The following is an 18,514-nucleotide window of genomic DNA, read 5'->3' on the forward strand; positions in this document are numbered from 1 at the left end:
CACGATAGGTTTTCCCTCCTGATTACATTAGATTACATTAGATTACGGTGAAGGGGTTTGCAAATGTAATAAAAGGCCCTAATCAGTTAAATTTAATCAAAAGTGAGATTTCCTGGGTGAGCTCAACTTAATCAAGTGTGCCCTTTAAAAGGGGCTGTAGAGGTCATTAAAATATTCCTGATGGCCCTGAAAAAGTAAGCTGCCATGTTGTGAGGGGGCCTATGCAGCAGAAATTTGAGGACGGTCTTTATTAGCTGAGAGTGATCTCTGGCTGACAGCTTGATTGCACCCTTGTGAGGCTCTGAGCAGGGGACCCAGGTAGGCTATGCTAGACTCTTGGCCCATGAAAACTGTGATAAAATACGTTTGTGTGGTTTTCAGTTGCTAAGTCTCATCATTTTTTATGCAATTATAAAAAATGAATACAACTGAATACTCACTACACAGCAAGTGAATAGGTTAAAGCACAACACAGTAAAGAATGTTTCTCTTGTCAAGTAAGGAGAATTGAGTTCCAGAAAATAAAATCATCACAATAGAACACCTGTATGTGAGGAGATAGCAACTATCACAGCATCCGCCAAAACAAAAAGTAGGCAGTGAGAGCAACCTTGCTCCGCATGTTTCAGTATGGATTGCGGAAGGGAACCTCCCAGAGCATGCTTGCATGTATCTTGTCTGCTGAACCAGTACTGCACAGAATGCCTCCCATTGAAAAGGACGTGTCTTGATGGACAGGCAGCAAAAGGGATAAATGTAAGCCTTACTCTGACAACAGCCGTGGACTGAGAAAATAATAAAGATCAGAGTGACAGCAGCTGTGAAAAAGCTAAAGCATGTATGAATGAAGCCCCAGAGTCATGGTGCTAAGACTTATGTCCCCATCACTTAACACACTTTAAAAATCAGTTTCTTCAGCTCTAAGCAAACCCAATCTGTGTGACTAAGAGGGCGCAGGATGAGGCACAGGAACTAGCATCTTTAACAGGAACGTCAGGTGATTGTGATGCAGGTGTCTAGGGACCACAATTTGAGCAGCACTCTAGCTGAGCTATGAGTCTCTTCCATTGGTGGCATCTTATCAATGCAGCATTATACCCAGGTAGAGTGAGATAGAAAGAGAACTGACAAGAGAAAAGGGTGTAAACCTAAGATGCTTGGGGAAAGGAGGCTCTCTGGTGATTAATACTCTGGGTAAAGAAATTATCCTCTCTATAACTAAGGAACTCCTACTTGAACAATGCATATGAAAACACTGCTGTCTCTTACTTTTTAAAAAAAAAGATATATATTTTTTTCAGATTTGATTTATTTATTCATGAGAGACACACAGAGAGAGGTAGAGAGATAAGCAGAGGGAGGAGCAGGCTCCCTGAAGGGGGCCCAATGCAAGACTCGATCCCAGGACCCCAGAATCATGCCCTGAGCCCAAGGCAGACACTCGATCCCAGGACCCCAAGATCATGCCCTGAGCCTAAGGCAGACACTCAACCAGTAAGCCACCCAGGTGACCCAAAAGATCTTTAAAAATATTTTTACTTGAGAGCATGCACGTGCAAGCAGGAAGAGGGAGAAAGACAAGCAGACTCTGCTGAGTGCAAGCCTTGATGCGGGGCTCAATCTCAGGACCCTGCTATCATGACCTGAGCCAAAATCAAGAGTCAGATGCTCGACCAAGAAACTGAGCCACCCAGATGCCTCTGCTCTTCCCTACTTTTGAAGGTATTGTGGAAACAAAGTGTATTTAGTATTTGAAAAGCTTTGAAGGGCAAAGTTTTTTTTTTTAATTAGTGTAAGATATTATAATAAATTTCAAAATTATGTAGTATAATCAATACTATCTTATAATGTGATTTTCCCCCCAATAGATTTGGTGTTTCATGGTTAAATACCACTAAAGCACATAAAACCATCATTTATCTTCATCTACGAGATTAATTTTCTTATCATTTATGAAGATCAGTTGTAGGACTATATTAGGCTAAATTATTAATTCAAGCAGTTACAAAAATGTCTGGTTCCAGAGATACTTGAGAGATAAAATTAATAGGATTTAGTTAACAATTACTTGGTGGGAGGGGTAGTAGTTAAGTCAAGACTGATATCAAATAATATTCAGTTCTCTTTATTCAGTACATTAAAAATGTATAGTAAGAGGTAAGAAAACAATTCTTTTATGTAAAACTGAGAAAATACTGATTTAAATTAAGTGAGATAGTTTCAAAGATGATAATAGACAAATGCATTTATTTATTTTTTTTTTTAATTTTTTTATTTATTCATGATAGGCACACAGTGAGAGAGAGAGAGGCAGAGACACAGGCAGAGGGAGAAGCAGGCTCCATGCACCGGGAGCCTGACGTGGGATTCGATCCCGGATCTCCAGGATTGCGCCCCGGGCCAAAGGCAGGCGCCAAACCGCTGTGCCACCCAGGGATCCTGACAAATGCATTTAAAGTTTGCAGCCTAAGTGGCAAATTTCTGAAATTTCCCACATATGGATATAATTTCAAAATATTCTTCTAAAACTTTGTTAAGCATCCTCACTTTTAATGTCTTAGACCAGAAATATTTATTATCACCCCTAAAATTCTAGTCTACTTTATTTAGAAAAACCACAACTTTAAAAATGTGCATTCTAGGGGTGCTTGAGCAACTCAGTTTGTTGAGCTTCTGATTCTTGATTTCAGCTCAAGTCATGATCTCAAGGTCGTGGGTTCAAGCCCTGTGACGGGCTCTTCACCTGGAGTGGAGCCTGCTTAGGATTCTCTCTCCCTTTACCTTTGCCTCTCTGTCCCCACTGTGTGGTCTCTCTCTTTCTCTCTCTCTCCCTCTCTCTCTCTCTAAAACATAGTTCTAGTTAAAATTTTGGACACTACTTTTTTCAGAGTTAATTTTCATTAGTAGCAATTACTTTTTTTTGAGAAAACACTTAAAAAAAATCAAATCCATTCTCTTTGTGATGGGTTCTCTTTACATTTTAGCAGAAATTATTTGATGTAGAAGAGAATTTATGCGTTGTTCACTGGGGGACCCATCGGGTCTTTAGAGAACCTGGTCCCTCCAATGGGAAGAGCCTCACACTTGGAGCTCAGCTGGCCCTGTAATCGCTGCCTGTTACAGAGCTTTCTCTGTGTGAAGCAGTGATCTGTTCAAGTACTGAACTCATGACCTTTCACTCACTGGCAGCAAACTCCAACCAACTAGGCTAGCAGTTGAGAGCAGAATGGAAGAATTGCCCCATAAATGTCTGCTTTAGAGCTTGATCCAACGGAAAATACACTCTGGCCTCTTTAGCTGGAACACACTCCCTGTGAGAAATCAATTAAGTCACAAGAACTGTCTTTTGTGAAAATCGCCTTTCTAAATCTCAGAAACAAAAATCCTTTCCACAGTCAAACAAGGCAGCCAAACAAGACCGACAAGTGGAAATCCAGTCATTTATCAGGGCAATTATCTAAAGCCAATTTCTTACAACATTACTCTAGCCTTTATTCTCCTCTTGAAATATTAAAGGGGAGAACCCCCTTCTCATTCATTATTTGCTGAACTTATCTAGAAAATTTAGTTACTATGCAAATATCACAGACAACTACTTTGATTACTAAAAACATTTCTATATCAGATTCACCGATTCAGTGCTCTGGGATTATAGAAAGTGGGTATTTTGCAAGGAAGACAAACTTCATTAGCAGCTTTACTGTTGACAGACTTCTCTTCATTCCCACATTCAACAGCACATTTTTATTTTACTTTTTTAAGATTGTGTTTATTCTAGAGAGAAACAATGAGTGAGTCGGGGAGGAGCAGAGGGAGAGGGACAAGCAGACTCTATACTGAGCCGGAGGTGAGGCTTTATCTCAGGTCCCTGGGTTCACACCCTGAGCTGAGACCCAGAGTCAGATGCTTAACCAGCGGAGCCACCCAGGCACTGTCAACAGCACACTTTTAAATCACTCCATGAATCAATGAGGACCTAATTGTTTCTTGATACTTCATCTATTTAAAAGAAGCTAAGGAAGCAAAACCTTAGACAACAGCTAAAAGTTCAGAAATGGAGGGGAAAATTGTATTAAATACTGAAATATAACTGCTTCTATATTTTGTTCTCACAGTTTGCTGTAAGTGAATCCTAGAGATCAAGACAATGGCTCAGTTATTATTTCATATGTTTCTAGTCACCATGTACAACATTGTGCATCTAAAATTCTTAAATTTGCTGAGAAGCTGACATGACAAAAGAGAATCCATTATGCATTTATCTTTAAAAACATTTTTAAAGGTTTTTATTTTTTTCTTGAACTAGAGGTCTAAATTGTGTCAACTTATTAACAGCATCCAATTTTGCATGTTCTACATTAATTATTTTGACTTTTCCACCCCAAATTAACCCATTTCCCCACCTTTGGATCAGAATTTATCTGGCTAATATGATAATAGCAATAACACCTATGTTAATCTTAAATTTTACCTTCCAATATGCAACAAAACAACATTCATTGAATATGATGAAAAGTCTTTATGTCCATGACTTTACCATTTATTTGTGCTATAATAAGGGAAATTCTTTTTTCTATGATTATAAAAAGGAAATTTGGAAGTCTCCATTACTATGTAGCTTTATAGAATACAATTTCACATTTTATAACTATTTAAATAGTTTACAGATTATAAAAATGTGTAAACATCACTTGGGATCTACAACATTTTAAATTTTCTATTCTTGGTCTGTTTTGGTTACATTATTTCTTTTTTGTTGTTGTTACATTATTTCTAAGATTATTTCCATTTTGCCAGCATTAGTCTTTAGCTTTTTACAATTAAATAAATTCTCTCATTTTCAAATTTATTCTAGTTTCAGAGAAACTGGTTTTGTGTATGAACCTGGATATGAAGATGCACAGAATCTATAATGTTTTTAAATCCATATTATTTCCATATCCTTAGTAAAATACAAAATAAAAAAGACATTTACAGTCATGTCTTGGTGTCAGATGGAGTTTGAAGCAAGGCTCTGTTGTTGATCTCATTGAGGGAGATTACTTAAGTTCTCTGAGCTTTGTTTCTCCATCTATAAATGGAGAAAATAATTCTTACATCAAAATCTCATAGGTGTGCAAGAGGGATGGAAAGAGTATACAAAATAATGATTACACACATTATTCATATGATTTATGACATTTTACATAATTGATACATAAAAAGTATCATGGTAGTTGGCACATACTAAGAAATGGTAGCTCTATTTGTGTACAGTGCTCACATAGGAAATTTTTTAAAGCCCAAACCTATCCAGATCTAATGTTTAGATCGTTGGATATTCTCAAGGACAATAGTGTGATTGTTTAATCTTTAAATAGGACTGTAAATCCTATTGGAAAAACAATGTTATTCATAACTACTTTTATATAAAAGACAAGAAGACCTGAGACACCTAGACTTGTAGACCTCTCTCATCCTTTGCCGTAATTGCCATGCCCAAATGATACCGATGTGAAGAGAATCCCTTCACTTTGGGGAACTGGAAATTCACAGAAGGCTTGAAGTTATAGGGAATCACCATATTCAGAAAAGATGGTGGCCACCTGGGAGAATAATCTTTCAGTACAGTTTTCAAAAGATATGAACAATGATATTTGGAAATCTTCTGCACTTAACAAGGGAAAGGAAAGTCAGGAAACAAATCTGTTCCCTTAAGGAAGTTCTTAACAATATTTGTGACTACTAGACAGAACTGTGGGAAGATATTTTGCTAAATATCAAAAGCAATTGGTCAACTACACTTGCCTCCCTGAGTGGTGACCTCTTGGAACAGGAGAGCTTAGTATCAAAATGTATTTTATTTTTTGTAAAGAATTAGTGTTACTTTGAAGAACATGGCTGCATGTCACAGACATAATATTGAGTGAAAGAGCAGAGGGAAGAGAGTATGGAGTATAGTGCTATTTACATGAATGAAGCCAAGAACCAAAGAAACTAATGTCTTAGTGATTGAAGTCAGGAGAGTGGTTATCTTTGTGGAGAGGGATTTATTGAGTGGGAGGCCCGCAAGGGAGCCTTCTGGGGACTAGAAGTGTGGTAGTTACTCAAGTGTGTACATAAGTTAAAAAATTCATCAAGCTATAAATTTAAGATCTACGCACTTTAGTATTGTGTATGTTATATATTACAAAATTTAAAAATACATATCATAGTATTTGGAACATCTTCTAAAATATGGTATGATTTCTACTTTTACATAATGACTACAGAATGATTTTTACTCCTGATTGCATTTTCTGAGCCTGTGATTATTTTCTTCTTGGAGCCCCAAGAAAAATAGAGATTCTTCAGAAAATTAACACATACCACTGTATAGATAGTGTATAATTTACTAATAAGATATCTTCTTATGGGGCTCTGGATGGCTCAGTCAGTTAAGCATCTGAATCTTGGTTGTGGCTCAGGTTACCATCTCAGTTCATACAATTGAGCCAGGAGTAGGGCTCCGAGCTCTGTGGAGAGTCTGCTTAAATATTCTCTGCCCCTCCCCCAACTCACAAGGGTGTGCTTCCATTTTCTCTCTCAAGTAAATAAATAAATCTTTTAAAAAAGAAGATATTTTCATTTAAAGATAGATTTTATACCCGTTTTCCTTATCTGTCCTATGGCAAGGTTTTTTCCACCTAAAAAGATTAATTTATTAACTAGAATAACTTATTCTGTGACCACGAAGACAAGAAGAAAAGCAATCAATGAATGGTATTCCATTCTAGAGCAGTGCAGCCCAATGAAACTTCCTGGGATGATAGATATTGTCTACGTCCTTGCTGTCCAGTATAGTAGCCACTAGCCATATGTGACTATAAGTACAAGTACTAATGTAGTTAGTGTCACTGGGAAACTTATTTTTAAATTTATTTAAATTTAATGAATTTAAATTTACATAGCACATATGGCTAGTGGCTACCGTGTTGAGCAGCACAATTCTAGAGCTTAAAAAAATAATTTCATATATTGTTTTCATGTTTTAAAACAAATCTGCACGTTACTTCCAGTTTACAAACGTTAAAGCAAAAGTTGAGAGTGGCAAAGGGATTTGAGCAAGATCCACTTGACGAAATTGTAATTTTTAATTCTTTACAATACACCTCACAGCTTCCCTGGCTAGTGCATGGTCTCCATTGTCTCCTTTTCCTATCAGTTATTCTCAGAAAAAGGAATGCTTTGAAAGTCAGCAAAATTCTCTTCTTCTCTAGGCTTTCATCATGTCTGTTATTTAACCTTCATGTATACAGTGCATTAGGTTATATATGGGCAATTCTAACTCCCTGTGGTGAATCTAAATATGAATTGTCTTCCTGAGATTAGCAGTTGGTGAATCAGAAATGAGTAATCCTAGAGGTGTGACCTACATATAAAAAAGGCCATTATTTAATTAAAAGTTACTCTGAAACTTTCTGGCCCACCCATAAGTACCTAGCTTATGTGTGAAGACTCTTCTGAAATGCCTGTCCGAGGCATCTTTCCTGATTCTTTAGCAAAAGTGATCTTTCTCAAATTCTTTTTAATACTTTTCAAAATTGTCTCATTCTGTTTTATATGATTTTCTACTTTAAATATATTTTTTCTCCTCTTTTAAATTAATATTCTATGGTAGGGAGAGAATATCTATTTTTTGTATTTCTCTTCAAAGTCCGACCTAACATAGTGCTTGTATACAGAGAAATCCAGTAAATATTTGTGGAAATTAGTCAATAGGCTTTCCTAGTGAATATCTTAGTGAAGATATGCATGATTAAAGAAAACTATTTATGACGTATAACTTCTTAAGAATAATAATATGAAAGTGTAGAAAAGCCATTTAAACTTGCTCAGCAAACTTAACCTCTAAACAAATTTTAGAATTTCACCTCTTTAAGCCAGGCCTCCATAATTATCTCAGTATCTGTATTCTTAGTACAATACTATCTTGAAAAGGGATTCTTTTAGATTACAGATATTCTTTGGCAGTTATATCCTGCAACTTTATTTTGACTTCTGCAAAAATTAAAAATTTTCTTTCTTGTTAATTGATTTTACCAAGAGTCATTGTGTTCTATAAGAAATTCCTGTGATCAAATACTTTTAAAATAAGACAAGTTCACATTCCACAAGGATGATGCCAATTTCATTTTAATTTTGTCAATACTGTCAGATGAAATGTGGTTGCTATAAAATATATAACACATTATAATAGTCATTGAAAACATCAAATTACATAGAAGAAAAAAGACAATAATTTGTCATCCCCAAACTTCAAATGCCTAATGGCTCTTAAAATCAATCTTTAATCTGTTCACATGACTCACAAACTAAATAACATCAGAATCACTCATTTCTATATTCTCAGTTGAACCTTGTGACTATAAAATTGTTCCTCGTACTTCCTGGAAGGGTCTGCTCTCAGGGCATAGCATGGCTGACTTCTTATTACCTCTCAGTCCGTTCATCGCTTGCAAAAAAAAAATGAAATTATTTTCAGAACAATTGTTTCATACCTACTACTAGGGGAGACATCAGCTTGCCCAGAAGTATATGAGCTATGTAGAGAAAGAGTAAATCCGTTACACCCGAGCAAATAGATGCTGGGGAGGCAAATATAATGAGCACTACCACCCAGCGCTAGTTCTCATAGCACTGTTGCCACCTAAAGTGGTTTATTTATAGGTTTTTTAGTTAATTTTCTTCATTTCCCCCAAGCCCACAAGAACAGGGATCTGGTACAGTTGGTCCCTTGCTGCATCCTCAGAGACTAAGTTTGACACATGGCATATTAATAAATTTCTGCTGTCAAAATAAAGGTCACTCTACTATTCCACTTGTGCTTTTTTCCTAGCGAAATTCCATTCATTCTTATGGTCTTGACCTTGACATCACTTTCTCTACTAAAATATTACTTACCTACCAAATTTGGTATCACACAGCAGTACAGAATAATAGTATATTTAATAATCTCTGTCTATCACAAGGCCATATTTAAGATGTTGATCTCCCTTTCTAACTTGGTCACTGTTGTATTGACAATCTTGAGTATTATTTCTACAGAAGGTATTCTCTATATAAGTGCTGACTAAAGGAATAAAGGAGGGATACAAAACATGTAAGTTCTGTTTAAAAGTGTCCTTTCTTTCAGCTTATGTTACCTTTGAGGAGAAAAAGTATTGGAATCATCAGTTTAGTGTTTCAATATGACAACCTTTTTATAATAATGTAAGGTGGCAAAAGCCTATAGTTACCATAAATTATACATATAAATAAAGAAATGTGTAGCAAACAAGCAGATGGATGCCAGTACTGATATCCACAGGAAAGTCTGCTGAAGTATGGCTGGGCCTTACCAAGTAAAACATTGATTTTCGGATCTGGCCCCATGCCTTAAAAAAACAGCTTACGGTGCTCAGGAATAAAGAGGTCTTTAGGGAACCGAACAAGTGAGAGTTTATTAATTTATGATGAGAAACAACTGTGACATTACCCAGATTAATTGAAGTACATATTACCAGAGCATTCTTTCCCTGAGTCATGCTACATGGGAAATCAGACATCAGTAGTGTATTTTAATAGGTTTAAATTTTAAAAATGAACGAAAATACACACACACACATATATGTGTGTATATATATATATGGTATGTGTTTCTAGCTATCTGTATCATCTATCTGCCATCGTTACAAAATGTTAAAGTTCTTTCCCACTGTATAAATAACTTTGCCAATTATATGAATATAAAAGTCTGTTGATGGAAACATTTTAGCCAAAATAATGGGGAAACTGCTTACTATAGAGCTTTGCCAAATCAACCAGAATATTGGAATACTTAAGCAATATATTACAAAATTCAGCTTTCATATCCTTGTGCTTTCTGTTTTATTCCTGTCCTGATGATCCTAAGCTTCTACTTCACTTTATACTGTTATGTATAAATATCATTTTGTATGTTATAGTGTTTTTTTGTTTTTTGGGGTTTTTTTTGGGGGGGGGCATAGCCTTAATTACTGATGAAACTTTGCCTGTTCCTACAACAGGTTCCTTGATTAAATAGATTATTTTCATCATATTCAACTTTTTGTTTAGCTTAGTACTTCAGGGCAAGCTAACTTTTCATTAAGTGTGAGTTTAATGGTTAAAATGTCTATTTAAACTTGAAAATGTACTTCATTTAAGCACAAAAGAAGGAATCGTGTTCTGTTTCATTTTCTACACTTTCCTTTGTCAAGATTATCTAGTCAAGTTTGGAATTCCATAAAACTTTTGATGTCAACTCATATTACCAGCCACTTTTTCTTTTGCTTTATTCAGCTGGACTCCTTGTTGACTAGAGCTTCTGACAACTGTGAAAACACACTTTTAGATTCTTTGAGTAAATTCAAAAGAGATGAGTTAATTTTGCTTTGTAGTCCTTGGTATTATAAGTCATCCTCAATATGTCATTGCTCTTATTATTTCCTTATTATTTCCACATAGGCACATGTTGTTTTCCTTTTTGTATTTTCTTTTCTATGGTCATCTTGATATAATGTGAGAGATGAACTTTAATTCTGAAAAAATCAATGTGGCATGATCTAAACAACATTGACTACACAGAGGGATTATTGACATGCTTGCCTGAGGCCCTTCAAGAGTTATGGACGTGTTTGTCATTTGAATGCTTTTCATGGAAACTTAAGATGTTTAAAGATGTTTATATTTTATGTGAGGGTAGAAATATATTACTATCTTAAATAATATAAGGTCTTCTCAAACCTACCTAAAAAATTAGTAAACCAAAAAAAAAATTAGTAAACCCTTTATTCATTTTTAAAAGATGTTTTCATTTATTTTATATTGAGAGAGCAGAGGAGGGGGAAGAGAGTCTTAAGCAGATGCTGCACTGATCACAGAGCTCCATGAGGGACTTGATCTCACGATTCGAGATCATGACCTGAGCTAAAACCTACAATCATACGCTTAACCAATTGTGCCACCAAGGCGTCCCAAAAAATTAGTACACCTTTTAAAGTGAGTTTTGTTTTTTTTTTGAAAAAAATGACAATGAATGGCATAACTAGAGTATATGGTAGTTGGTAACAGAGTGTAGTAAAAAGGAGCCTTCTTTCCTTCCTTTCGTAGGCTTCCTAGGAGTAAATGAGAATGATCTTCTAAACTACAGCAAGACTAATCAGAATAATTTCATGATCCATGTTAGCTAAATGGCAATCTATAAAGAAGAGTTATAGATCGATATAAGAACTTAGTACATGCACATGTGTGCACCCCCAACACACATACGTACCCCAAGACTGGGTAGGTCTTATATGATTATTTTTATAAACACATCTTGCCCTATAGAAGAGAAACTAAGTCATTAGCACCCATTAAGAAATTGATTGTTAAAAGCACATGTTTTCATCTGTGTGTGCTGCATCTGTAAACCACTGAGGAATGAATGAATGACTGCTGCTCCTGAGGCTGTCACATGAACCCCAGCACTGCTAAGACTGCCACTTTTCCCCTCTTTGTGCTGCCTCTGTTAGCTTTCCTGGCACCATTATGGGCGTCTCTACTAAAAGTTGAATGAAGGGTAAAAATCATATAATTTCATAGCCATTAAAGGCAGAGAAAGAGTATCAGGAAGGGGGATTAAAAGGAAAACAATGAATAAAGAAAGTCAAGTGTAACCCAATAATGCAGCCAAACAACACTATGGGTACAAACTGAAGTCACAGTGACATTATTACCCAGACTTTACTAGTTTGTCTTCTATAGTTGGTGACTTCATCATCCCCTTTCCAAGTGTTCTTGATGTGTTGTTTCATCTATAATCCTGAGTTTTAAAACATGTAAGGAAGATGCTTCACCATTGTCATGATAGCAGTACCATCTAGAAGGGTGAATGCCATGGCTAGACTTTATTCTGCTGGTGCCCCTAAATCTGCAAATCACTGGAGGTGACTGTGACCAAACACTATATTTTTAGCTTCCTATACTGATAACAAAATCAAGATACCTCAGATTGGCTACTAGAGACAGATATGAACATGGCACTGAGGAAAGTATACTGAAGCCACTCACTCACCTTTTGCCTTAGAATTGGACAGACACCTACCAGCTCTAGCTATGTTCAGGGTAGCCAGTTCAATTTACTCATCTCCTCCAACTCTGGGGTATTTATGAATGTGACTCTGTTGGCTCCTTCTCCTCAATGATGAATAATGCAGCCTTAGTACGTTTTTGAAAATCATACTCTTCTCTCCTTCTAGAGGCTTAGTTATGTGGAGGTCTAATAGACTGGTTATGATCTCATGACATCTAAACTGAAATACATGTTTTTACCTTAGGGCCTCCATTACAAAGTAGATCCCAGCTATTAAGAATCACCACCACCCTAAGATTATTTGTGTATTTGGCAAGAGACATGTTCTATCCTCAGAGTGTTGCCCATTGCATCTGCTTTTCTAGGATTCTCGTAGTTTAACTATGAAGCACCATTCACTTAGCAGCCAGGTCAGTATCTAAGACATGTTGATGATTGCCACTCTCTATGAACAGCGATAAAAGTTGGGTAAATCCAAGATTTTCTCTGTTCATATCTATTCCTGTACCCTGTTCCCTGGTTTGTTTGGGCTTTAGTTCAACAAAGAGGGAAAAAAGGGAAAATCCCACTCGGCTCCTCATTCAAGTCACATTCTCCAATTGAGCTTTCCCTCTGTTGAAGTTAATATGTTGGTTCTTATCTTACTCCTGTATCAATTTCTCAATTGGTTTAAAATCTAACTGGTAGGTAAGATGAGAAATAAGTTTATCCAGACTGTAACACATTGTTTTTGTGAGATTGTCCTCTCTATCCTCTCCTCTCTGATGCCTCCATCCCATTCTTACTCATTTTCAAGCAGAGTAGTTCAAAGTTCTTTTTTTCTCCTATTGCAAACCATGCTATTAGAGTCTCACTTTTCAGTCTAAACAGTCCATCAGTTTATTTTGCTAAACAAAGCTCATTTCTAAAAGAAATCTTGAATTTAGCTGTGATGATTTTCTCTTTTTACTCTTAGTGAACTTGTCTTATTAATTTGCTTAACGCATAACCTATAAGTATTGATGTTTCATTTCTTGGTAATTATGAAAGAATAAGTAATTATTCTCTATAATTAACAAAATGTTGTCTGAGCTACATACTGCTCCAGCTTTTCATTCTCTGCTTGAGAGTTTTATGTGTACATTCTGGAGGGAAAACAAATGAACCAGTAAACCAAAAATCAAAACAAAATGATACAATTCTTCACCTTTTCACATTTCTGCCTCAGCTCATTAATTGAGAAAGCTTTAGTAGTGGATAAGTATCTGCCCTTTCCCCTACCTTTCATTACCTCTTATTATCTCTTTTACAAGGAAGGAGCAATTACTTCTTTAACCTGGAAAACTGGGAGGAGTTTCTGGGTAGACATCTGAGCCAGCTTGAAATTCTTAGAACCAGGTTACCCACAAGCCCCACCAGTTCTTCTCCATGCTACTTCTGTGATGTAATCTCACCAAGACACCCTCTTCTTGTTGTGGAATGTTACCATCATCTATCTCCTCAACCTGCGGATGGCGGTTTAGTCCCATTAAGGAGGGAAAAAAGCAGAAAATCCAATCTGGCTCTAAATTCAATCCTGCAATTGAACCCTACCTCTAACTGAAATTATATTTTCTTCCTTATCTAACTCTTATATTTATTTTTGAATTGGTACAGAATCTTTGTGGGAGAATTGATAAGAAATCAGACTATAACACATAACTATAACACATTCTTTGTAGTGTTGATATTTTTTCCATGTGGGATCATTGTGTTGACTGGATTATTTGATTAGAGAAAGAGCTAAAAATTAATAACGAAATATCTCTATGTATGATTTAACACAATGTTAATTCTTTCCTAGCAGTAGTCACTGGAAGAGACCAAGAGTACCTTAGAATAATTTAAGTTATGTCCTTTAGACTAAATTGTTTACCCTTCAATTCCTATGTTGAAGCTTTAACCTCCAATGTGATGGTATTTTGAAAATGGGCTTTTGGGAGGTAGTTAAGTTGAGATGAGGTCATGAGCCCACATGGGGCCCGATGATGGGATTAGTGCCCTTACAGGAAGAGACATGAAAGAGCTTGCTCTTGCTCTCTATCTGCCATGCCATACAGCAAGAAGGTAGTCTGCAAGCCAGGAAGAGAGAGTCGCCAGGACCCAACCATGCTCAAACCTTGGTCTTGGACTTAGAGCCTCCAGAACTCTGAGAAAATAAATGTCATTTGTTTAAGCTACCCAGTATATTGCATTTTGTTATAGTAGCCCAAGCTAAGCCATTTACTTATTCAAATTACATCGGTAAACTTTCTAACTGCATGGTAGGTAGCAAGGAACTTCAAGCTTTTGAGAGTTTATGGAGAAAGTGGTTTATTTCATGCCTGCTGAAGAAATCTGAGTTTTTACCTATGTACCACAAAAAGCCTATAAATGTTTTCAGGAGTGAAGGATGTCTTTTGGATATAGTTTAAATGAAAGTAACTAATGGTAATGTGAAGAACAGAAATGTGTATGGAGAAGGTAGACAGAGATTTGAAGGTATAGCCAAATAAGTGACAGTTTCACTGGTTAGGTGAGGGTAAAAATACAATGAGTGAAATGGGGATACAGAAAAAAAAAAAATCAGATCCTAAAGTCATTTCTGATGTGTTATCAATAGAATTTATTTACAATTGAATGCATATCATTAATCTGAATTAAAAATAGTTCGAGAAAAAACAGGCCACTGAGACCATGGATAGCCTCTATCTTTACCCAAAAACCCTTTGACTAGAAGGCACTAGAAGCATCTGGAGTAGGATTCTGTTTTCTATAATTGATCATTCCTATGACACACATATTTTTTTATTTAATGTAGTATGTTTTCTATATTCTGTATTATGGTATTGAAAAACAATCTCCTTAGTTTTCTTCTATTATTTTTTTCTCCCTGCTTTCTAACATGGTGATATTCATACCTAACAGTAAGAATGTGCAAGTCATAATGTAGCTTTAAGAAGAGCTGTAACTGGAGATAAAAAAGAAAAAAAAAAAAACACTAAACAGGAGTCAAGACACTTCATCTAAATTCCTGTTTAATTCACTTGCTGTGTAATTGTAGGACAGCCATAATATTAGTGTGCCTTACTTGACCCAGAGTGAAATCCTTAAGGAATTCTCATCTGCCACTCAATTTTCAGGCCTCTCTCCACCCCGATCTAGGAAAATTAGAAGCTACAGTATCAAATGTAAAATATTCAAATATTGTTTTATGAATGAGTATAGCATGCTAAGTGCTGTGTTCCATTCATTATATATAATATCACATATAATCCTTATATGATTATTTCTAATTTGCCTGTTTATCCCCAGGACGTAGCCTGGGGCTAAGCATATGACAGATGTTCAACAAATGTTGAATGAAAACTCCAACCTTTCTGATTACGGATTCCTCATTTGTGAAATGAGAATGCTGGAACACTTGACTTCCAAGATCATCCCAAGCTCTGGAAGTTCTATTAGTAAGCAGAGGGTGGGGTTGATTAGTTCTGATCTCATCTCAGAGGATAAAATTTAACACATAATCATTATAAAATAGAGATCATGGAAAAGAGAGATTTAATATGAGCACAAGTTGATCATATAAATGACTCATGAAATTGTTCTATACAGTTTCATCAAGAGAAAAGGAAAGATCTTAACTATCTTTTAGAAATAGAAATAGAAAATAGAACAGACATTTATTAATGCATATTGCTTAGATCATAAATGCCAAAAATAATGTATTTATATTGATTATAAATAAAAATCTCAGTAAGCATTAATTCTATGTAATCACATAGGTTCTTATAGAAGACTTAGTCCTTACTGCTAAGACATTCAATCTAGCTAGGGAGATGAAGCATAAATATATGAGCAGTGTCTGTACATCTAGAGAATTATAATATTTTATTGGATGCTGGGGTAAAGAGACAAGAACTGCTCCAGGTGCAGGCCAGCCCAAGGACTACAGTGAAACCGAAGGTTGAAGAGCCCACTTCTAGCCATATCTGCAATCCATTTGCAACAAACTAGGGTGGTGGGTATGGATTGGGAGGTTCTCTGGAACAAAAATGTTCTCTGAGTGTACAAATATTATAAAGGAATTTCATAACAGTTTGAAAGTTGGTACCATAGGCCAGGAAAGTTCCTAGAGCTAAACCTCTATTTGCTTCTTCAAATGGTATCCAATGTAACTTAAATTTTCTATTTAGAGGGACACCTGAGTGGCTTAGCAGTTGAGCGTCTACCTTTGGCTCAGGGTGTGATCCTGGAGTTCCAAGGATCGAGTCCCACATCAGGCTCCCTGTGTGGAGCCTGCTTCTCTCTCTGCCTGTGTTTCTGCCTCCTTCTCTGTGTGTCTCTCATGAATAAATAAATAAATACTTTAAAATTTTTTTTTATTTAGAGAATTTCAAGAATTTCATGTATATCCTCATTGCTATCCAACAGCATACTGTACACAATGTAAAACTTAAAAATGTTGTATTTAAAATCAAGAACACTGCTAGATTTTCTTATTTATATTAAGCACATGAGAGAAACCCATGATTAAATTAAAACATGTATGAAATTATAGAAAAGTTTTTACTGGCATCGTTACCAAGATTTCTGTGACCTGGTTGGAAAAAAAATATATATAATGTAAACATATAAGTATGTTCTATAAAAATGCTTAACCAAAGCAGTCCGGGTGGCTCAGCAGTTTAGCGCCGCTTTTGGCCCAGGGCCTGATTCTGGAGACGCAGGATCAAGTCCCACGTTATGCTCCCTGCATGGAGCCTGCTTCTCCCTCTGCCTGTGTCTCTGCCTCTCTCTTTCTCTCTCTGTGTGTCTCGCACGAATAAATAAATAAATAAAATCTAAAAAAGAAAAAAAAAATGCTTAACCAAGTGATTTTGAAGTAAATAGATTTATACATATTTGGTTTAATCAAGGAAAACAGGAAGATTTTTTTACATAATATTCTATGCATGTGTACTCTTTACAAGGCATGATGGTCAGCTTGGTTGTGTGTGTGTACATAGGCGTAATCACATTTTGTACTTATAACAATAATTTGTGAGGTAGATATTATTATTCCCATATAAAAGCCTGAATTTCTATAAATATATATTCTCTTCTTCCTCACTAAAAAAAAAAAAAAAAGTGTGCTATTTTGTTTTGAGTGGCTATGAACTCAGATTAAAGAGCTGGATTTCTCAGATTGTTTTGCAACTAGGATTGGGCATGTATTGTTTTGGCCAAACAGATGTATGTCAAAGTAATTGGGTAGAAAAGTATATAAAAAGAAAAAAAAAATAGCTAGTATATAACTCCTAAGCCTATTGCTTTTTTTTTTCTTTATATTTGAGAAGACTGAACTTTAAAAGTACTCAGTAATACTTTTAGTTTCCCCAGTTATAAAGTCATATTTTTACACCTTAGTCTATTGAGCTTTAGAGCTCATGTTTTAAACTCCCATGATCCAATGGAAGAAAGAAATAAAGGGTGCTTACTGTAATTGTAACACAATCAAGATCTGTAAGCATGTATCTTCTGAGGGCCTGTTCACTGTCCAGAATTTGTGCTGATTTTACTACTTCTATCAGAAGACCTATTCTTCTTCTAAAATCTAGAAATACTGTTGCTTATGTGATAAATATAAAGAAACCAATTGGTAAGACTTTGTTAAATCAACATTTGTTAAGGAGAGCCCTGGGGTATTGGATAGTGAGATGTGGTTCAACAAAAGACCACGAGGGAAATTGAAATAGAAAGGTTTATTACTCACTAAGCCCTGGAGGAAATATACAGAATGCCTCAAGGGGCCACATGGAGTTCAGGCAGAGTGTTGGCAGACAGAGAAACAGGACCTAGGAACATGCCTTCCTAAAGGCTCCATGGATGGAGTGCTTTGGGGTTCCCAGACTAAGGCCAGAGTGGTCAATTCAAACCAAAAAAAGTAGGGCTTGGCAAGTTCCACAGGGGTCTTATCTCAGGGACGCACAAAGGAAATGACCTGGGAGGCAAGATTGTTGACCATAAGGGCCCTTAAGGAAGTCATATTAGGATCTTCAATTTCTTTGTGGTTCTGCAGGTTGCTTGCTATCTATGGCATGCTTGTATGAGGGCCTAGTGTCAGTTCAATGCCCCTGCTGTCCACTTGGCCAAACAAAATGGATGCCAAGGCAACAATACCATAGTGTAGCTTAGTTAAACACTCAACACCAACTTGACACCACCTATGTATTTGTGTGTGTATGTGAATGTATAAAATAGCATGCAAAGAAATTTAGAAATCTCTTTAGAAGAATGAAACTACATCTAATTTTACCTCGCTTTTAGAAAAGAAAAAATAAATATTTCAATACTTTTAAATTCTGTTTTATTTAAACTGCCCAGTTACCTAACTTGCATGAAAGTGAGTTAACATGGTCAGTAAGTTACACCAAAAGAAAT

At 36.0% G+C, this 18,514-nt stretch overlaps 1 protein-coding gene across 9 annotated transcripts in view; it reads right to left on the reverse strand.

The window, feature by feature from the left end:
- Positions 1-13,496, reverse strand: part of LOC144292902 (uncharacterized) — a 44,177-nt gene extending 30,681 nt beyond the window's left edge. For 7 of the 9 annotated variants that reach the window (XR_013360305.1, XR_013360306.1, XR_013360303.1 and 4 more), the window contains exons 1-2: positions 13,365-13,496; positions 4,976-5,071 (exon numbers count right to left, since the gene is read on the reverse strand). Coding sequence is in view for 3 of the 9 variants with exons in the window: in XM_077863861.1 (XP_077719987.1) it covers positions 4,976-5,030 (55 nt within the window). In the remaining 6 variants the exon portion in view is untranslated. Of the gene's footprint in view, positions 1-4,975; positions 5,072-13,354 lie in introns of all 9 variants that reach the window. The other 2 variants (XM_077863863.1, XM_077863862.1) reach the window with 1 other exon arrangement.
- Positions 13,497-18,514: the final 5,018 nt, after the last annotated feature.

This window comes from Canis aureus, chromosome 21, assembly GCF_053574225.1.
Source record: "Canis aureus isolate CA01 chromosome 21, VMU_Caureus_v.1.0, whole genome shotgun sequence".
NCBI classification, from domain to species: domain Eukaryota; kingdom Metazoa; phylum Chordata; class Mammalia; order Carnivora; family Canidae; genus Canis; species Canis aureus.